Here is a 22,618-nt window from a genome sequence, read left to right on the forward strand (position 1 = left end):
CACCACAGAAAGCACTGAGCTAGACTGAAACACCTGCATTTAGGATCTGCTAATACTCAAGAAAACAAACAAGAGACCAAGGTTGTGTGCGGCTTTATTAACTCAATTATATATTAAAAAAATGTTTTTACATTGTTTGCAAACTGATGTGACACATTAATGTCCAAATAACATGCAAGCCCCCCAAAACATTTGTTTTTTTTGCAAAAAATGTGGGTCTCAAAACAGGTGGGGCAGAATGACGAGTCGCCATTGAATACAGCCTATTACACATTGGGCTATAGCAACAACAACAAAGCTTGATGGTAAATACTCGGTGGGGTCTCTACTAACCGAATATGTTCAGGTTTTGAGGGGGACTCTCATACACATCCAGGAGCACTTCATACCCCTCTATTTAAATAGAGTTGAACATACCAGTATTTGTGTAAACTTTCAAAATAATAATGCTGATATATCTATTTTTCCAAGATTGTTGCAACGCTGTGCAACACGTTTCACTGCACTAGAGTGCTTCGAAAATCGATTTTCCTAATGTTTAGTGTCTTTGCAGGGGGACTCTTATTTTGAGAGAAAAAAAGAGTCCAGCATAACTTCCTGCTGCTAGCAGAACGGAGATGAGAAAACCTATTCATCTGTCAAGGCAATCAAAATCCTGTTTCCCATTCCGCAGCATTCTTCATTTAAATAACATATGAAATAACATAAAATGTAACCTATTGCAAATAAAAACTATATTAATTTGATTCATACTTTTTTCTGGACAATTAAATGACAATGTCAAATTAGTTTATATTCTATCTCTTAGTTTATATCCTAGCCTGCAGATTGTGAGACCGTCAATAGACAGGTACACTGCGACCACTAGCGGCTGTTCAGGCTGTAGCATTCTACATAAATATAATTCATGTAAATAAATATTATCAGTACCAGAAGAAAATACATCTGGATTTTATATTTAGTTCATTAAAATCGCATGGCATCAAACATGTTCACAATCAGAATTTCTTCAGCCTATATTTCCCCATTTCAAAAATAATTTTCCATCTACGTCAGCGGTGTAGAGATATGGATAGCCTCAGGGGTTTGCTTGTGTGATATGTTAGTGTGGTAATTCCCAAAACATCTAATGAAAATGTATAGATTGTGTCTGATGTTATTCTCAGATTATTTGTAGGGAATCTAAAATGATCCACCATAGCCCATGGCCAACTCTAACCACAGCACACATAACACACCAATAATATATTCCTCCTAACGTATTGTATGAGCAAGGCAATTTTTAAAAGCTTATCGCGGCTCAGTAGTCACAGAATAGTTCCCCATCGAGGATCACTTTGGTAAGGAGTGCTTTAATAATACTGGTAATACAGTCGTCATATGTCAATTGCCCCGGAGTTTGCAGTGCAGGGCCCAACTGGGATGCTCACACACATTCCACACGATTGTCTTGAGATTTACCTCCCCATTCATCACATGATTCCTGATGATTAGTCAATGCCATGCCAGCTTCATATATAGACCATTGTAGAGCAGCACCGGCTGGCAGTTTGGTGTAACCCTCCTCTGTAATGTGTTCTATTCTCAGATACTTCCCGGGCTTATGTAGGGCCACACCATGGATGTGGGAGAAGAGCAGAGGCAAGTCTCTAGTTAGGGTGTAGCGTGACACAAACCCTAGCTCGGCAGGGATGTCCTTCTCCTCAGAGTACTCAAATATAGCAGCCATGTACTTGGAGATGTCTCTCCCCTTGGCTTTGGCACGGCCAAGCTCTTCTCCCATCAGGGATACTACGGCTGCAGCGGTGCTTCTGCTTTCCCCCGCATCTCTCTCCGGTGGCCGCCTCTGTAGTCCCCGGGAACAGATGACCAGAACAAAGTCACTCTCCTGGATCCTCCTGCAGTGCCATCCCATGATCCCCTCCTCTGCCAAGCTTAGAGAATCCCACAGGTCCAGAAATACCTGGCGCGACAATGCAACAACAAATAATATCATAATGATAATAATAATAATAATAATACAAATAATATAATATATTATAAATAACATTTACATTTGTCCATTTAAAATGCAATTTCAACCAATACTTTTTTATTTTATATTTATTTAACACAGACCAGGGCAGGGGTGCATTCCATTCGGGTTCAAAGATTGCTGTTTCATAACGGTTTGAAATTAAATAACACGTTTCCTGCCAAAACAATGTGTACCATTCTTCAACAGCCTTTGAGGAACATTTGCTCCTGTTTGGTGGGTGTGGCAAGGGGTGGCTTGATCAATATGGATGTGACCATTTGAAATCACGTCCAACATGTCACACACAATCACTCTCTGGGCCACTATAATCACAACATTCTTCAACCGGTCGTTCAGTACAGAACCGTTTGTGTTGAATGAAACGTTGCACGGCGTTCTGTCGTACTGATATTTTCCTCCCAGTGTTACCTGTGTTGCCATGTGCTGCTGCAGGAAGACTGCTAGCTGCATTACAGCTCGGACATGGGCGTGGCCGTCATCGCTGCTGTAGCAAATCAGTAATCGGGGCGGAGTTAACCTGCTGGTCAGTGACACATGTTCCTCGTTCCCGTTCTTGTCATGATGTTGCTCGATTATTTCTGAAAACCACAACAAACAAAAAAATAATAATAATAATTACCATGTTCTTGTTAGAGGAAAACGTTTGTATGTCTGACAAGCACATGCAAAGAAAGCATTGGTATCGTTAGTGAAATGTAAAAATGCCGACCTGGATTTATCTCCGTCTTCCTCCTAATCTGCCTGTGATTCTTCCAGACGACAGCCAGTAATAACACCACTAACACGGCTGCCAGGGCAACGCCAACAGGGAGCAGCAGGGTCAGGGACGGTGTGGCAATGGGAGGTGGATCTGAGGGGAGCAAGGTAGACTAAATACACTGAACCAAAATATAAACACAACAGGCAACAATTTCAAAGATTTTACTGAGTTACAGTTCATAAGGAAATTAGTCAATGGAAATTAAATTATTAAGCCCTAATCTGTGGATTTTACATGACTGGGAATACAGATATGCATCTGTTGGTCATAGATACCTTTTAAAAAAAAAACAGTATTGGCGTGGATCAGAAAACCAGTCAGTATCTGGTGTGACCAACATTTGCCCCATGCATCGCAACACATTTCCTTCGCATAGAGTCGATCAGGCTGTTGATTGTCGCCTGTGGAATGTTGCACCACTCATTTTCAACGGCTCTGCAAAGTTGCTGGATATTGGCGGGTACTGGAACACGCTGTCGTACACATCGACCCAGAGCACCCCAAACATGCTCAAACTGTGACATGTCTGGTGAGAATGCAGGCCATGGAAGAACTTGGACATTTTCAGCTTCCAGGAATTGTGTACAGATCCTTGCGACATGGGGCTGTGCATCATCATGCTGAAACATGAGGTGATGGCGGTGGATGAATATCACGACAATGGGCCCCAGGATCTCGTTACGGTATCTCTGTGCATTCAAATTGCCATATATAAAATTCAATTGTGTTAGTTGCCTGGTACAGTTGAAACCGGGATTCATTCATGAAGAGCACACTTCTCCAGCCTGCCCTGAAGAGGACGACAAGCACGCAGATGACCTTCCCTGAGACGGATTCTGAAAGTTTGTGCAGAACTATTTTGGTTGTGCAAAGCTGTAGTTTCATCAGCTGTCCAGGTAACTGGTCTCAGACAATCCCGCAGGTGAAGAAGCCAGATGTGGAGGTGCTGGGCTGGCGTGGTTACATAGGGTGTGCGGTTGTGAGGCTGGTTGGACGTACCGTCAAATTCTCTAAAACAACAATGGAGGTGGCTGATGTTAGAGAAATTAACATTCAATTGTCTGGCAACAGCTCTGGTGGACATTCCTGCATTCAGCGTTCCAATTGCACTCTCCCTCAAAACCTGAGACATCTGTGGCATCGTGTTGTGTGACAAAACAGCACATTTTAGAGTGACCTTTTATTGTCCCCAGCACAAGGTGCACCTGTGTAATGATCATGCTCTTTAATCAGCTTCTTGATATGGCACACCTGTCAGGTGGATGGATTATTTTGTAAAAATGAAAAAATGCTCACTAACAGGGATGTAAACAAATTTTCAGAAAATAAAATTTAGAGAAATAAGCTTTTTTTTTCTGCGTATGGAACATTTCTGGGTCATCAAACATGGGACCAACAGTTTACATACTGTGATTATATTTTTGTTCAGTATAAATAGCTAGATATGCTCTATACTGTTATACACACTACACTGTTTCTCATTTTCAGAAAGGGAGTTTTTGACATTGCCCAATTTCTTTTCAAAGCCTAGGAGGAGAAGGAGAAGTGTATTGTTTGCATAATATGACAAGGTGATTTATGGCCATACTTTATGATTCATTCTGCATATCATTTAGTTTTGTGTGCAAGTACTTAAATGCACAAGCATTTCGCTACACTCGCATTAACATCTGCTAACCATGTGTATGTGACAAATAAAATTTGATTTGATTTGATTTGATTTGATTTATTGAAGACCCTACCAATCGGTGTATGACACGGAAATAAAATAAACCAATCGGTGTATGACACAGAAATAAAATAAACCAATCGGTGTATGACACGGAAATAAAATAAACCAATCGGTGTATGACACAGAAATAAAATAAACCAATCGGTGTATGACACGGAAATAAAATAAACCAATCGGTGTATGACACGGAAATAAAATAAACCAATCGGTGTATGACACGGAAATCAAATAAACCAATCGGTGTATGACACGGAAATCAAATAAACCAATCGGTGTATGACACGGAAATAAAATAAACCAATCGGTGTATGACACGGAAATCAAATAAACCAATCGGTGTATGACACGGAAATCAAATAAACCAATCGGTGTATGACACGGAGATCAAATAAACCAATCGGTGTATGACACGGAAATGAAATAAACCAATCGGTGTATGACACGGAAATAAAATAAACCAATCGGTGTATGACACGGAAATCAAATAAACCAATTGGTGTATGACACGGAAATCAAATAAACCAATCGGTGTATGACACAGAAATAAAATAAACCAATCGGTGTATGACACGGAAATAAAATAAACCAATCGGTGTATGACACGGAAATAAAATAAACCAATCGGTGTATGACACAGAAATAAAATAAATCAATCGGTGTATGACACGGAAATAAAATAAACCAATCGGTGTATGACACGGAAATCAAATAAACCAATCGGTGTATGACACGGAAATCAAATAAACCAATCGGTGTATGACACGGAAATAAAATAATCCAATCGGTGTATGACACGGAAATAAAATAAACCAATCGGTATATGACACGGAAATAAAATAAACCAATCGGTGTATGACACGGAAATAAAATAAACCAATCGGTGTATGACACGGAAATAAAATAAACCAATCGGTGTATGACACGGAAATCAAATAAACCAATCGGTGTATGACACGGAAATCAAATAAACCAATCGGTGTATGACACGGAAATCAAATAAACCAATCGGTGTATGACACGGAAATAAAATAAACCAATCGGTGTATGACACGGAAATCAAATAAACCAATCGGTGTATGACACGGAAATCAAATAAACCAATCGGTGTATGACACGGAAATCAAATAAACCAATCGGTGTATGACACGGAAATCAAATAAACCAATCGGTGTATGACACGGAAATAAAATAAACCAATCGGTGTATGACACGGAAATCAAATAAACCAATCGGTGTATGACACGGAAATCAAATAAACCAATCGGTGTATGACACGGAAATAAAATAAACCAATCGGTGTATGACACGGAAATAAAATAAACCAATCGGTGTATGACACGGAAATCAAATAAACCAATCGGTGTATGACACGGAAATCAAATAAACCAATCGGTGTATGACACAGAAATAAAATAAACCAATCGGTGTATGACACGGAAATAAAATAAACCAATCGGTGTATGACACGGAAATAAAATAAACCAATCGGTGTATGACACGGAAATAAAATAAACCAATCGGTGTATGACACAGAAATAAAATAAATCAATCGGTGTATGACACGGAAATAAAATAAACCAATCGGTGTATGACACGGAAATCAAATAAACCAATCGGTGTATGACACGGAAATCAAATAAACCAATCGGTGTATGACACGGAAATAAAATAATCCAATCGGTGTATGACACGGAAATAAAATAAACCAATCGGTATATGACACGGAAATAAAATAAACCAATCGGTGTATGACACGGAAATAAAATAAACCAATCGGTGTATGACACGGAAATAAAATAAACCAATCGGTGTATGACACGGAAATCAAATAAACCAATCGGTGTATGACACGGAAATCAAATAAACCAATCGGTGTATGACACGGAAATCAAATAAACCAATCGGTGTATGACACGGAAATAAAATAAACCAATCGGTGTATGACACGGAAATCAAATAAACCAATCGGTGTATGACACGGAAATAAAATAAACCAATCGGTGTATGACACGGAAATCAAATAAACCAATCGGTGTATGACACGGAAATCAAATAAACCAATCGGTGTATGACACGGAAATCAAATAAACCAATCGGTGTATGACACGGAAATAAAATAAACCAATCGGTGTATGACACGGAAATAAAATAAACCAATCGGTGTATGACACGGAAATAAAATAAACCAATCGGTGTATGACACGGAAATAAAATAAACCAATCAAAAAAAATCTCTCATACCTACGCTTAAGTACACAGCAAAAAAACATCTACAAGAATGTGTATAAGTTGTATAAATGTTGGTATTGATTGGAACATACCTTGCTTCATCTGCATCACTTGAACATTGAATGCTTTTCTTACAGCGTCTACCTCGTCAACTGCGATCTGTGATTAAAAAAATAAAAATAATAAATCAATAAAAAGAGGAGTGATTTATGGAAATATTGTCTGGAACTATAAGTTTTGTGTGTATAGAGTATGAGTTGTGTAACATTTTTTAATGACTCACCTCACACGTGTAGTTGAACCCTACCATCAGGCCTTGGAGATGATAACTGTGGTGAGTTCTGTTTTTTGTGGAATTCTACAGAAAGTACCAATAGAAAGGTAGAAATCTTTATACATGGCAGACTAATGAATGACAGTAAATCATTCTCCACGTAGACTTGTCAAATAGTTGGATCAAAAGCTCTCCCTCACAGGTTTAATGATGTATCTCTTCAGGCCACCTCCTCCCCGCCGCCCCTCTCCATAACATAATGAGAAGTAGCGGTTGATTCCAAAATGTGGGGGAGCAAGGTTGAACGTCACAATAACGTCATGCTCTTCCTGCTGAACTTCTATATGTTTTGGGTACCAATCTATAACAGAAAACAAACAACAACAACAACAACAACAAAACGTTTACAAACTAAATGAACCAATGCGGCACAGAGAGCGATTCATAAGATTGTAAACAAACGCAGCAGTGTTTTATTTCTCACCTTTCTTGCAATGTTCAAGTCCGTTCTTCTCCGGGCATGCTGCAAAACAGCAAGGGAATTCACACCTTTACAATACATTCACTTTGTTTGTTTTGACTGGATTATGGTTGATTGTAAATTTACAAAAATAAAAAAACATTTGTCATAGATGAAGCCAACAGTGTTAGTGAACAATGTTCTCGTGTTCCATTGGATGTGGTGTACTGTATATTGAGAAGGAAGATTTACTGCGTGTGGAGAACATTGTGCTGTGATAGAATTTATCCCACAACTCAGGAACTGGCAGGGCCATCACAGTGACAGCATACTGGGCCCCCAGGGTTAGACGGGCGAAGGCGTCCGACTGGTACACCTACAACACCCAATAAAGCCTATTAAACATGTTGGGAACGTTGACAAGACAAACCCTGCTTTACTGGTCCAATTACGTCTCACATTCTGACTTTAAAACAGTTTCACTTTACAGTAGAAAAAAAAAAATAGTATAGAAAACTTCTATAAGAACTTGGTATTGAGGTTGTACTGGGTTTTATCCACCTTTTTCCATATATGTGTTTTTAAACAAAAAGATTATGACAAATTTTGAGCAATGGTGTCATGTTAGTAAAGTGTCCTACCGTTTGGGCATGTGAGGCAGAGAGAGAAATATTGATTTGAAAGAGAAAAAGCTGACAGGCCATATGAGATCCTCCCAAGGCCTGAAGGGAGACCTGGAACCCTCTGAGGAAGGAGATCCCTGGAATAAACACAGGGACAAGGCCAGTAAGGAGTGAGTGAACTAACATACACAGCAGAGAGTGAGTGAACTAACATACACAGCAGAGAGTGAGTGAACTAACATACACAGCAGAGAGTGAGTGAACTAACATACACAGTAGAGAGTGAGTCAACTAACATACACAGTAGAGAGTGAGTCAACTAACATACACAGTAGAGAGTGAGTCAACTAACATACACAGTAGAGAGTGAGTCAACTATCATACACAGTAGAGAGTGAGTCAACTAACATACACAGTAGAGAGTGAGTCAACTAACATACACAGCAGAGAGTGAGTGAACTAACATACACAGTAGAGAGTGAGTGAACTAACATACACAGTAGAGAGTGAGTCAACTAACATACACAGTAGAGAGTGAGTCAACTAACATACACAGTAGAGTGAGTCAACTAACATACACAGAAGAGAGTGAGTCAACTAACATACACAGTAGAGAGTGAGTCAACTAACATACACAGTAGAGAGTGAGTCAACTAACATACACAGTAGAGAGTGAGTCAACTATCATACACAGTAGAGTGAGTCAACTAACATACACAGTAGAGAGTGAGTCAACTAACATACACAGTAGAGAGTGAGTCAACTAACATACACAGTAGAGAGTGAGTCAACTAACATACACAGCAGAGAGTGAGTCAACTAACATACACAGTAGAGAGTGAGTCAACTAACATACACAGTAGAGAGTGAGTCAACTAACATACACAGTAGAGAGTGAGTCAACTAACATACACAGCAGAGAGTGAGTCAACTAACATACACAGCAGAGAGTGAGTCAACTAACATACACAGCAAGGAGTGAGTCAACTAACATACACAGTAGAGAGTGAGTCAACTAACACACACAGTAAAGAGTGAGTCAACTAACACACACAGTAGAGAGTGAGTCAACTAACATACACAGCAGAGAGTGAGTCAACTAACATACACAGTAAGGAGTGAGTCAACTAACATACACAGTAGAGAGTGAGTCAACTAACATACACAGTAGAGAGTGAGTCAACTAACATACACAGCAGAGAGTGAGTCAACTAACATACACAGCAGAGAGTGAGTCAACTAACATACACAGCAAGGAGTGAGTCAACTAACATACACAGTAGAGAGTGAGTCAACTAACACACACAGTAAAGAGTGAGTCAACTAACACACACAGTAGAGAGTGAGTCAACTAACATACACAGCAGAGAGTGAGTCAACTAACATACACAGTAAGGAGTGAGTCAACTAACATACACAGTAGAGAGTGAGTCAACTAACATACACAGCAGAGAGTGAGTCAACTAACATACACAGTAGAGAGTGAGTCAACTAACATACACAGCAGAGAGTGAGTCAACTAACATACACAGCAGAGAGTGAGTCAACTAACATACACAGCAGAGAGTGAGTCAACTAACATACACAGTAGAGAGTGAGTCAACTAACACACACAGTAAAGAGTGAGTCAACTAACATACAGAGTAAAGAGTGAGTCAACTGACATACACAAGAATGCATGGCAATACTATTCAGTAACATGAATGTAATTTTTATGGCAATACACAATGACAGTCACCATTATTACTGTATATTCAGATTGATGCCATCTAGGCCTGTACCTTTTCATTCAATGAATTCATATTCCATTTGAGTGACATCACAAACAACCACTACATTGGATCTACAGTAGACGATTGATGATTACAGGAAAGGGTTTGTATCTTACCAAACTGGCTGGGTTGCCAGGAGACAACGACAGTGTCATATTTAGTGTTCTCATCAGCTAGGAACTCTACAGTCACATCGTGTGGAGCATGGACATAATGCTGGCACACATCAGAGCTCTGTCCACCCAGAAAGACAAAACATGGCCACGGAACACAACCTGGGGAAATTCATGATGATAATAATAATAACAATAGCAATGATTAACATAGAACATACTGCTGTATTTTAAATCAGTGTTTAGTATACAGTGAGATAGATATATATATACACACACTCAGTGCATTTGAAAAGTTCCAGACCACTTGACTAACTCTACCTACATGTACATATTACCTCAATTACCTCGACTAACCGGTGCCCCCGTATATTGACTGTGCCGGTACCCCCTGTTTATAGTCTTGCTACTGTTATTTTACTGCTGCTCTTTAATTATTTGTTACTTTTATTTTTTAACTCAGTTATTTTTTACACAAGTTATTTTTCTTAAAACTGCATTGTTAGTTAAGGGCTTGTAAGTAAGCATTTCACTGTAAGGTCAATAGACATTTACAACATTAACAATGTCTACACTGTATTTCTGATCAATTTGATGTTATTTTAATGCTTTTCTTTAAAAAACAAATACATTTCTAAGTGACCCCAAACTTTTGAACGGTAGTGTAAGTATTCAGACCTTTTACTCTGTACTTTGTTGAAACACCTTTGGCAGAGATTACAGCCTTGAGTCTTCTTGAGTATGACGCCACAAGCTTGGCACACCTGTATTTGGGGAGTTTCTCACATTCTTCTCTGCAGATCCTCTCAAGCGCTGTCAGGTTGGATGGGGAGCATCACTGCACAGCTATTTTCAGGTCTCTCCAGAGATGTTCGATTGGACATTCAGAGACCTGTCCCGAAGCCACTCCTGCATTGTCTTGGCTGTGTGCTTAGGGTCGTTGTCCTGGCATTCAGGCCAAAGAGTTCAGTCTTGGTTTCATCAGACCAGAGAATCTTGTTTCTCATTGTCTGAGAGTCCTTCTGTGCCTTTTGGCAAACTCCAAGAGGCTGTCATGTGCCTTTTACTGAGGAGTGGCTTCCGTCTGGCCACTATACCATAAAGGCCTGATTGGTGGAGTGCTGCAGAGATGGTTGTCCTTCTGGAAGGTTCTCCCATCTCCACAGAGGAACTCTGGAGCTCTGTCAGAGTGACCATCGAGTTCTTGGTCACCTCCCTGACCAAGGCTCTTCTCCCCCGATTGCTCAGTTTGGCTGGGCGGATCTAGGAAGAGTCTTGGTGGTTCCAAACCTCTTCCATTTAAGAATGATGGAGGCCACGGTGTTCTTGGGGACCTTCAATGCTGCAGAAATGTTTTAGTACCCTTCCCCAGATCTCTGCCTCGACACAATCCTGTCTCGGAGCTCTACGAACAATTCCCGCGACCTCATTACTTGCTCTGACATGCACTGTCAACTGTGGGATCCTATACTGATAGGTGTGCGTCTTTCCAAATCATGTCCGACCAATTTAATTTATCACAGATGGACTCCAATTAAGTTGTAGAAACATCAAGGATGATCAATGGAAACATGATCCATCTGAGCTCAATTAAATCTCATAGCAAAGGGTCTGAATACTTATGTAAATAAGGTATTTCTGTTTTTAATACATTTGCAATCATTTCTAAAAACCTGTTTTCACTTTGTCATTACGAGGTATTGTGTGTAGATTAACGATGAAAAACATTTAATCAATTTTAAAATAAGACTAATGTAACAAATTGTGGAAAAAGAGAAGGGGTCTGAATACCTTCTGAATGTACTGTATACACTGAGTATACAAAACATTAAGAACACCTGCTCTTTCCATGACAGACTGATCAGGTGAATCCAGGTGAAAGCAATGATCTCTTATTGATGTCACCTGTTAAATACACTTCAAATCAGTGTAGATGAAGGGGAGACGGGCTACAATTTTTAAACATTGAAAGAATTTAGACATGGATTTTATATGTGCCACTCAGAGGATGAATGGGAAAGACACACAAATATGAGTGCCTTTGAAAGGGGTATGGTTGTAGGTTCCAGGCACAACGGTTTGTGTCAAGAACTGTAATGCTGCCGAGTTTTTCCACACTCAACCGTTTTCCTGTGTGTATCAAGAATTGTCCACCACCCAAAAGGACATCCAGCCAACTGGACAACTGTGGGAAGCATGATATTTATGCCTCTAACTTTCTCACTCATCATTATTATTATTATTCACAATTAATTAATGTTTATCTGTAATCATGCTAGCATCTACATTAATGATTCTTCGAGTCTTTTTGGGTAAGTCTCTTAAGAGCTTTGCACACCTAGATTGTACAATATTTGTCAAATCTTTTTAAAACTTATTCAAGCTCTGTCAAATTGTGGATAATTGCTAGACAGCCATTTTCAAGTCTTTCCATAGATTTTCAAGACAATTTAAGTCAAAACTGTAACTAGGCCACTTAGAATGTTCCTATGTCGTCTTGGAAAGCAACTCCAGTGTAGATTTGGCCTTGTGTTTTAGGTTATTGTCCTGCTGAAAGGTGAATTTGTCTCTTATTGACTGTTGGAAAGCAGACTGAATCAGGTTTTCCTCTAGGACTTTGTCTGTGCTTATAGCTGTATTCCGGTTCTTTTTATCCTCTAAAACTCCCTAGTCCTTGCCGATGGCAAGTATACCCATAACATGATGCAGCCACCACCCTGCTTGAAAATATCTGGAGAGGTATTCATTGATGTGTTGTGTTGTATTTGCGGCAAACATAACACTTTGTATTCAGGGCAAAAAGTTAATTTCTTAGCCAAATGTTTTGCATTATTACTTAAGTGCCTTGTTGCAAACAGGATGCATGTTTTGGCATATTTTTTAATCTGAACAGGCTTCCTTATTTTCACTCTGTTAGTGAAGGTTAGTATTGAAGAGTAACGACAATGTTGTTGATCCATCCTAAGTTTTCATATCACAAGCATTAAACTATGTAACGTGTTTAAAAGCACCATTGACTTAATGGTGAAATCCCTGAGCAGTTTCCTTCCTCTCTGGCAACTGAGTTAGGAAGGACTCCTGTATCCTTGTCATGACTGGATGTATTGTTACACCATCCAAAGCCTAATTAATAACTCACCATGGTAAAAGAGATATTAAGCATCGGATTTTTGTACCCATCTACAAATCAGTGCCCTTCTTTGAGAGGCATTGGAAAACCTCCCCGGTCTTTGTGCTTGATATTCACTACTCGGTTGCGGGACATTACAGATAAACGTTTGTGTGGGGGTACAAAGATGGGGTACTCCATTCAAAATTAATGTTTAACAACTATTATTGAACACGGAATGAGTTTATTCAACATATTAAGCTATTTTAACACATTTTTAACTCTTGAACTTATTTAGGCTTGCCACAACAAAAGGTTTGAATATTTGACTCAAGTTTTTATTAATTTCTCAAAAATGTTCCACTGTGACATTATGGGGTTTTGTGTATAGATCAGTGACACAACATCTCAATTTAATCCATTTTAAATTCAGGCTGTAAAAACAAAATGTGGTAAAAAAAAAGTAAAAGAGATGTGAATCATTTCTGTAGGATGAGAACCTGTTTAGTCAGACCAGTCAAACACACTTACTTCCAAATGCCTCGACAGAGGGAACGCCTAGGGTTCTTCCAACATCTTCTCTGCTGATTCTGCAGTATACACATCCTGGACCCCCCTAAGACGGTGTGTGAGAGGACAGGGTAAGCATAAAGGACTTGTACGTGACACCGTGAATAGGTAAACACAGTGGTGGAGGAGAGGAGGAGCCATCCTTTCTTTCCCTTTTGACTGTGTCCTCAGGAGTCATTGCTAGTCTAAGAGACAACACACAGCTGGAGAAAATGAGAGAGAAAACAGAAACAGCCAGAGAGCCCAGGCTCTCACTTGTCAGGTGGGTAGTAAACTAGGTAGGTTAAAGGCCTCCATCTTGCCTACTACCTTTGCATGCATGGCTGTAAATCACTTTGGATGAAGGGTCTGCTTGTTAATGGCATATATCACTTCTTAAGTCAGATGGGAGAAATGTACATACTGTACTAGGGCAAAACTTCACACGATCAATCACTGTACTACTTTAAATCTACTCTACAGTTGACTATTTACTGGGATTAATAATTTTGTACTTCTGTAGTCCATTTAAAGATGTTGTCCTTAATTTAGCCCTTTTTTTATCCTGCATGTCACAGGCCTTCGCTGGTCAGTTACCTTTGTAATATTTTAGATTATAAAAAATTTAAAAAATGTAACCAGAAAATGCATATTATGCATGTAGTAAACAGGACATATCAGGTTTGTCAAGAACTCTTGACAACACGATTTGTAATATAAGTGTGTAGCGGCAGAAAACAAAGCATTTTACCTTTCAGTATTCCTCATCTGAGGTGCAGGAAACAAAGCATTTTACCTTTCAGTATTTCTTATCTGAGGTGCAGGAAACTTTGCAGCTGCCAGATTATTTCCTCAAATCAAATCAACTTTGTTGGTACAAGTCGTAGTCCATTGGTTAGAGCGTTGGGCCAGTAACTGAAAGGTGACAATCTGTCGTTCTGCCCCTGAGAGCAAGGCAGTTAACCTGCCATTCCCCGAAAACCTGGATGTCGATTATGACAGCCCCCCCTCACCTCTCTGATTCACAGGTGCAGAAGACACATTTCAGTTGAATACATTCATTTGTACAACTGACTAGGTATCCCCCTTTCTTAATAACCCAGTCTGATTCCTACCCTTCAGTGTTCCAACAATAGCAGTGAAAATTAGCCAAATATTTTGTGAAAGATATAGAAAGTCAGGTAGTGGGCAGAGGCCTAATTCATGTGTGTGGAGGCTTACCTGCAGGACACATTCCAGACTGCAGTCCTGTGGTGAGATGGCTGTTAGGTCCTCCTGGGCCCAGAGGTAGTGACTCAGAGTCAGGACCTGGAGCAAGATGAGCTTGGATCTCCGCATGCTGCCAAAGCACACATAGCAGTACCCAAAAGCAAAGCACTTGGACTCAAACATCTCCCAATCGGACTGTATATCCGTTTTCTGCGAAACAATAGGTGTTGTCGGGTCCTTGTATGTACAGCATGGAGAACGCTATGAAGTTGACACATCGGGGTGAGTGCGTGAGAGAGAAGGAAACAAGGGTGTGGTACCTTGAAGCTAAAGGGCAAAGAAAAACACAGGCACCTGCACACTTTAACTGTTTAGTCTCCAAGAGCCAACCAAACCATATTCTCATTCATGACACTTAAAAACAACAAGGACAAATTCAAATATATATATTTTTAAATAATATAAATAAATCAAGTTGATATAATCTAATTTATTTCAACAAAGTGGACAGCATCCAAGTGTAGGTTTATTTGTATAAAGAAAATAGGATCACATTTTCATAGGAATTCAAATGGGAATATTTCTTCAACAGGACTGTTATGTTATTGGTGAAGAGATCACTATGGTTTCATGATTTAGGAAACAACACTTTGGGGAATTTCAATTAAAAAAGGTAGAGGAGTAACAATGAAGAGTAACCTAATGTTTTAAAGTTAATGCAATGTATTCATCTGAAAGGAGAATGCATCTGACAATACATTAATAGTTAAACATGAAAATAAAATCTGGGTCCAGAATGATCCCGAAGGCAATATTTTCACCGGATCTGAAAGACAAGAAATTATTGCACATTTTAAGATCAGCCTCCCAACTTCAGTTCAATTTTTTACCTGCCAGAATTATTAAGAGGCCTTATTTTGGAGTTGCCTCAGACATTTCTGACATGTTTTATGAACTAACAACTGAAAGTGAACAGGCCCATGCATGCCGCACTTTAAAGAACGGACACCCATTCGTCGTCATGAGGAGCATACCTATGGAACAATCCTGTTGTTGCGGTTTCAAAACGGCCATAAATCATGAGCCACTATGCATGATAATAATCTATCTAGCAATTGATGTAACATTCCTTTGATTATTAATTTGGGCGTGTGAGAAAATGAGAGACAAAACAGAAAACAGAAACAGCCAGAGAGCCGTAAATAAAAACCTACGATACCAATCACATACAGCGCTGTGAAAAAGTATTTGCCTCCTTCCTGATTTCTATTTTTTTTTTTTTTGCACATTTGTCACAGATCATCAAACACATTTTAATATTACACAAAAAAAATGCATTTAAGTGATCATTTGAATTATTAAGGGGAAAAAAGCTATCCAAACCTTCATGGCCCTGTGACAAAGTAATTGCGCCCCATTGTTAAATCATGAATTTAATGTGGTTAATCACATTTTTTGGAATTTCACTAGCCACTGCCAGACCTGTTAAATCAAGAAATCACTTAAATAGAACCTGTCTGACAAAGTGAAGTAGGCCAAAAGACCTCGAAAAGCAAGACATCATGCCGCGATCCAAAGAAATTCAGGAACAGATGAGAAACAAAGTAATTGACATCTATCAGTCTCGAAAGGGTTACAAAGCCATTTCTATAGCTTTGGGACTCCAGCCAACCACGGTGAGAGACATTATCCACAAGTGGAGAACATTTAGAACAGTGGTGAACCTTCCCAGGGGTGGCCGGCCAACCAAAATTACCCCGAGAGCGCAGCGACAACTCATCCAAGAGGTCACAAAAGAACTCACAACAACATCTAAAAGAACAGCAGGCCTCACTTGCCTCGGTTAAGGTCAGTGTTCATATGACTCAACCATAAGAAAGAGACGAGTGGCTCGTGTCATGGATAGGGTGTATGCATAAGCCTCACCTCTCTGTTCCGTTCTGGCAGGAAACTGGTGTCCACATCTGGGTTCCTCCCTAACTACTTTTTCTTGGCAGGGAAATCTTTATAAAATAAAAGTCTGTATTAATTGATTGTTCTTAGACATTAATAATATACATAAGTATTGTGGATATAATCACCTGATTTATTATTAACACCACTCTTCCTCCTCTTCTTCAGGATTAAAGGATAAACTGGCATCCTTTCTCTTCATCTCCAGCTTCCTGGTGGTAGACAGGAGAGCAGAGACAAGATACTGACAACAGCTTTCGACAGAAGACTTCGTACATAATCATGAGTCACTGAGAGATCATAACAGACAAAAGTGGGAGTGAATAAGGTAACTCAGGGAATACAGTAACTTGGGGAATACAGTAACTCAGGGAATACAGTAACTCACAGCATCAACTCCTTTGTTTGCTCTTTCTTGGCCAGTTGCTTTTCTCTTTCTTTCACAAGAGCCTCCTGCCCTGGCCTTCATATCATTGAGTGTCACCAGACCTGACAAGGTAACACACGATTGCAATAAGATTGCGCTCTTCACAATCACGTATTGAAACATTCATTCTAGTAATAAAGATGTGCCTGACATACAAGAATACCATTATTTTTCTTAACTTCTAGCTACAATACTTATCAACAGTGCTGGATTTGAGCTCTGCTTCCACCGCATCATAATTGAGCTTTGAACTTTTATTGATGTTGGACTTGACCATGTTGTCCTGCAGGAGACATTCAGATGGTTAAGAGGGGTGGAAATAGGTCATGTTGAAGGGTTTCAGTTTTTTTTTTTTTTTTTTTAATTGTACCTTTATTTAACTAGGCAAGTCAGTTTTAAGAACAAATTATTATTTTCAATGACGGCCTAGGAACAGGGGCAGAACGACAGATTTGTACCTTGTCAGCTCGGGGATTTGACCTCGCAACCTTCCGGTTACTAGTCCAACGCTCTAACCACTAGGCTACTCTTCCACCCCCAGTAACTGCAAAGCATTGAATATGCAAGAATAATAACGTTACTTAGCTAACTAACGTTAAAAAGTTGACTGACATGAGCAATTTTCTCCTTTAGCTGTGAAAGTTGTTCTCTTTCACGCTTTTTTAAAAATCAGCTGCATGGCTCTTCCAGCCTCGCTTTCTGCATCTTTGTACTAAGCCATATCTTTGAATCAGAAAAAAAAGTAGCTAACTGCCACAGACAAATAGTCTTTACAACATCCAAACACCGTTTTATAAGGTCCCACAGCAAAATGCAATTGTAGATGCCGAGATATCCCCACATCATAACGCCACCAAGATCTGTCTCGACGAAGTGCATTCTGGGTAGTGTGTGATCCTGTAAAAATAATAAAAACACTTCCGACGGGGTTTCAAAATAAAAGTACAGCAGCAGCTAATTGCGTCTACTTGTGATGGGCATTCGGACTCTTTTTAGTGAGCCGGCTCAATCGGCTCCGTTCACGTAAAAGAGCCGGCTCGTTTGTCTCCCAAACGGATCAGATTGACGCCCTCTCCCCACTATTTATTGTTTCTGCAGTGAGGATTCATCCTATTTTGGATCATTATTTTTTATTATCTACAGAAAAACGTTTGATTTGAGCTCAAAAAGCAGTAGTAGCAGTATGCAAATCAGGGAACCAAATGAACGGCTCTTTCACCGATGCGGTTCGGTTCCCAATTTCACCAAAGAGATCCGTAAACAAAAAAAAAGAGTCGTTTGTTCGCGAACGACTCATCACTAGCATCTACTGCGCTGACTCTGCTGATGGTGACAACAAAGCTGTTTTGACATGATGCTCACTGTACCCGGCGCCGGAATTATCATATTATTTGCTTGGCTCTCTCCAAGTTACGCTCTCTATTTTCACATTGGGGAGACGGAGAAAAAATGCTTTATAGAGGAAATTCCAGATGAAACTATGGTTATTGGTAAGTTAGCTAGTTATGGTTTTAGCTTTAGCTAGCTAGGTATCTAGCTGCTTCTGGCTCATAGGCTATTTTTACTCAGTCAGTTAGTGCATATGCATGTCTTTCATTTCCGGATGGAGGAAAAATATCTATCACATGGGTATTAATAAATAAAGAGTTTTCGAGCTAGCTACAAAATATGAGAAGATTTAATATGTGGTGAGCCAGTGCAGTGTATTGTTATTTGAGATGGAGTAGGCCATCTATTGAGGATATGAGGAATAGCTTTCATAAAATGATTTTACATTTACATTTAAGTCATTTAGCAGACGCTCTTATCCAGAGCGACTTACAAATTGGTGCATTCACCTTATGACATCCATTTTATTTGACAAATGTCATCTCTCTATTATTAGGGAAATACAGGACCCAGCTGTGGGACAAGCAGACTGGATCGTTCCTCCCAGCCACACCTGGCCTTGGAATGCATGTGGAGATCAAGGATCCAGATACTAAGGTCAGTTGTTCATCATTGAGAAAAGACATTAGATGTAATGTAATCTCAGGTTAACCCAGAACAACAATTTTGCGTAATGTACATTGTCAATTCAATGAGAGATTAGAAATAAAGTTACCACACTCTCAAATGTGTACAGTCACTACAGTTTGTATATTCAGAGAACTTGAATGACCTCAATGAGGCAATTCATTTTGCATCACACAATACATATACACATGACAAATCTAAATATTACATCTACATGCACACAATGCCTCCACGTATATTTCATTGGCATGTCTCTATTTCTCTCCAAATCCTTCTTATTCTAGATCATCCTGTCTCGTCAGTATGGGTCAGATGGACGGTTCACCTTCACATCCCATACCCCAGGCGAGCATCAAATCTGCCTGCACTCCAACTCCACCAAGATGGCCCTGTTTGCTGGTGGCAAACTGGTATGAGTGGGATGTGTTGCTCATACAGAATGGGTTGTTCAGAAAAATGTTCTGCTCACAACAAAATAATCTGCCACAAAGCAGTAAAAACACTGAGTATACAAAACATTAAGAATACCAGCCTCAATTCGTTGGGGCATGGACTCTACAAGGTGTTGAAAGCGTTCCACAGGGATGCTGGCCCACGTTGACTCCAATGCTTCCCATAGTTGTGTCAAGTTGGCAGGATGTCGTTTAGGTGGTGGACCATTCTTGATACACATGAGGAAACTGTTGAGCGTGAAAAACCCAGCAGCGTTGCCGTTCTTGACACGCTCAAACCGGTGCGCCTGGTACCGACTACCACACCCTGTTTCGAAGGCACTTACACCTTTTTTTTCTTGCCCATTCACCCTCTGAACGACACACATACACAAGTCTGTCATTATAACCTTGTGTTCTATCTTACAGAGAGTCCACCTGGATATTCAGGTTGGTGAGCATACCAACAACTACCCTGAAATCGCAGCAAAAGACAAGCTCACAGAGCTGCAATTAAGAGCTCGACAATTACTGGACCAAGTAGAACAAATCCAGAAAGAGCAGAACTATCAGCGGGTGAGTTGAAAGATAATTATTCAACTCAAAAATGTAGACTAAGCTACAACATATGTGATAATAAAATCTTGTAATGTATTTAAACATGCCATACAAATCCATGTTGTGGAATGTCTGTCTCTTCACAGTATCGTGAAGACTTCCCCTTGTCTTTCAATGTTCTCGTGACTGTCTATGTATCTCTTTTAACAGTATCGTGAGGACTTCCCCTTGTCTTTCAATGTTCTCGTGACTGTCTATGTATCTCTTTTAACAGTATCGTGAGGACTTCCCCTTGTCTTTCAATGTTCTCGTGACTGTCTATGTATCTCTTTTAACAGTATCGTTAGGACTTCCCCTTGTCTTTCAATGTTCTCGTGACTGTCTGTGTATCTCTTTTAACAGTATCGTTAGGACTTCCCCTTGTCTTTCAATGTTCTCGTGACTGTCTGTGTATCTCGTTTAACAGTATCGTTAGGACTTCCCCTTGTCTTTCAATGTTCTCGTGACTGTCTATGTATCTCTTTTAACAGTATCGTTAGGACTTCCCCTTGTCTTTCAATGTTCTCGTGACTGTCTATGTATCTCTTTTAACAGTATCGTGAGGACTTCCCCTTGTCTTTCAATGTTCTCGTGACTGTCTGTGTATCTCGTTTAACAGTATCGTGAGGAGCGGTTCCGCATGACAAGTGAGAGCACCAACCAGCGTGTGCTTTGGTGGTCGATAGCTCAGACGCTTATTCTCATCGTCACTGGCATCTGGCAGATGAAGCACCTCAAGAGCTTTTTTGAGGCCAAGAAGTTGGTGTAATGTTCTCAGGCCATCACTGATTGAGTTTAAGACAGTCATCACACCCATACAGAGCTGACTGGCAGAGAGACAAGGTGTTGATGTGATTTAGTAGATGCTTAAAAAGGGCAATTCCGCCACTTTAAACCTCAAGTGTACATATGTGATACCAGCTCATTTGTGGTTAAATTGATAAGGTCCTAAAAAAAATGCTTCTCTGTGGATTAAAAGTAAAAAGGGATTTTCCAAACCTGCAATTATTCTCTTGCTCCCCATGTCACCACAAATCTGTTTGAAAATCAGTTTTTAAAGTGTTAACTTTTAATGTCATCAGGTAGAACTTCACTTAATTTTTTATATAAACAAATGTGCCATTTCACATATGTCAACAATGGTATTATGCTGGAGATGGATGAGAAGTGGTGGAGTTGCCCTTTAAATGGGCAACCTGCAGCTGAAGGATAGGGCTGGAGAAATTTAACCACACTCAAATTTTTAGTCAAAGCTATAAATTCAAGGACTGACCAACTTTGAGATCAAAATTGTTTACATTTCCTTTGTTTATAAACAATGAAGTAAAACAAGCTTTTATTTTAGGTTCTGATGAGGTACAACAGTTGAACTAAGCTCATGAGGCATTTGTAAGTTATTCAAGAATCAATGGGTACATAATCATTTGTAAGTCTAAAAATGTAACAACTGCAGATTGCCCCTTTCAACCCTGGGAAGCAAATGAATTGATGCCATCCAGTGCGTTTTGTATTGTCCATTATTATTCAGTGATTTTAATTATTGTGTTAAGGAGTAAGCAGCACCTGTGTCCATTTTGTTGTATTAGGTCTACTGCTGTGTAGTTGTTGTATAAAACTTTGTTGGACTGTACATATAAGCAGTGGCAAAAGTAGCAGTCAGATCCACATTACTAGTCTTATGTAGATCTGGGTCTTTCTGAAAACTGTATACTTTTGGTTTAAAACACTTGTATTTATTTGGACTATATTGTGTTTTAGTCTACTAACATGATTGTAACATAGCTAATAATAGGGATATCTTAATGACTAACCTGTTCATGCCCAAACACCAGTTCACAAGTAGAATGGCATCCACAACCTTACCTTCTGTTGAAGAGCAGTATCATTCCAGAAAATATGACATTATTTATATTTCCAGAGGTCCAAACAGCCCCGTTTAAAGAAAAAAGACCAACTAATTAAATTAGGTGCCGATTAAATTTGAATGTTGTGAAATGAATGCCCATGATAAAATACCCTTGAGTTATTCAAAACTGAACAAGGGTTTAGGTTACAAGCTAGATATCAGTAAGATGCTAATACAAATACTGTAGTGTTATGACAAGGAATAAAGTCATTTGTCATTATTAAGGTTGTTTAAACTTTTGGTTGGCTGTCACTTCAATGTACTCAATCAAATTGGAAAAAGTTTTTGATTCCCATCTGTGGTCTGTTTATGTAGCATTCCCTGAACAGGATTTTATTCTAACAGTTATTTTCAATAAATATTTTATTGCTTGTCACCTTCCTCAGTATCAATTTAACCCTGTATCTTGTTTAAGTGAAT

General features: G+C 39.4%; 2 protein-coding genes and 1 long non-coding RNA gene across 3 annotated transcripts; 1 reads left to right on the top strand and 2 right to left on the bottom strand.

The window, feature by feature from the left end:
• Positions 1-77: 77 nt before the first annotated feature.
• si:ch211-207e14.4 (interleukin-17 receptor D) lies at positions 78-15,173 on the bottom strand. The gene is made up of 12 exons (XM_029621395.2): positions 14,881-15,173; positions 13,642-13,726; positions 10,005-10,163; positions 8,135-8,253; positions 7,746-7,869; positions 7,518-7,556; positions 7,234-7,394; positions 7,043-7,117; positions 6,852-6,918; positions 2,748-2,888; positions 2,447-2,616; positions 78-1,963 (listed from the first exon to the last, which is right to left on the bottom strand). The coding sequence occupies exons 1-12, from the start codon at positions 15,049-15,051 to the stop codon at positions 1,427-1,429; spliced, it is 1,848 nt and encodes a 615-aa protein (XP_029477255.1). The 5' UTR covers positions 15,052-15,173; the 3' UTR covers positions 78-1,426.
• Positions 15,174-15,343: 170 nt separating this feature from the next.
• Positions 15,344-18,147, bottom strand: LOC115101942 (uncharacterized). Its single transcript, XR_003859373.2, has 5 exons — positions 17,707-18,147; positions 17,210-17,531; positions 16,950-17,033; positions 16,795-16,871; positions 15,344-15,694 (listed from the first exon to the last, which is right to left on the bottom strand). It is a non-coding gene; the product is annotated as an uncharacterized LOC115101942 (long non-coding RNA).
• Positions 18,148-18,414: 267 nt separating this feature from the next.
• On the top strand, positions 18,415-22,574 carry tmed4 (transmembrane p24 trafficking protein 4). The gene is made up of 5 exons (XM_029621397.2): positions 18,415-18,738; positions 19,134-19,234; positions 19,549-19,674; positions 20,125-20,271; positions 20,912-22,574. The coding sequence occupies exons 1-5, from the start codon at positions 18,600-18,602 to the stop codon at positions 21,059-21,061; spliced, it is 663 nt and encodes a 220-aa protein (XP_029477257.1). The 5' UTR covers positions 18,415-18,599; the 3' UTR covers positions 21,062-22,574.
• Positions 22,575-22,618: the final 44 nt, after the last annotated feature.

The sequence above is a fragment of the Oncorhynchus nerka genome, linkage group LG20 (genome assembly GCF_034236695.1).
Source record: "Oncorhynchus nerka isolate Pitt River linkage group LG20, Oner_Uvic_2.0, whole genome shotgun sequence".
Classification (NCBI taxonomy): Eukaryota; Metazoa; Chordata; class Actinopteri; order Salmoniformes; family Salmonidae; genus Oncorhynchus; species Oncorhynchus nerka.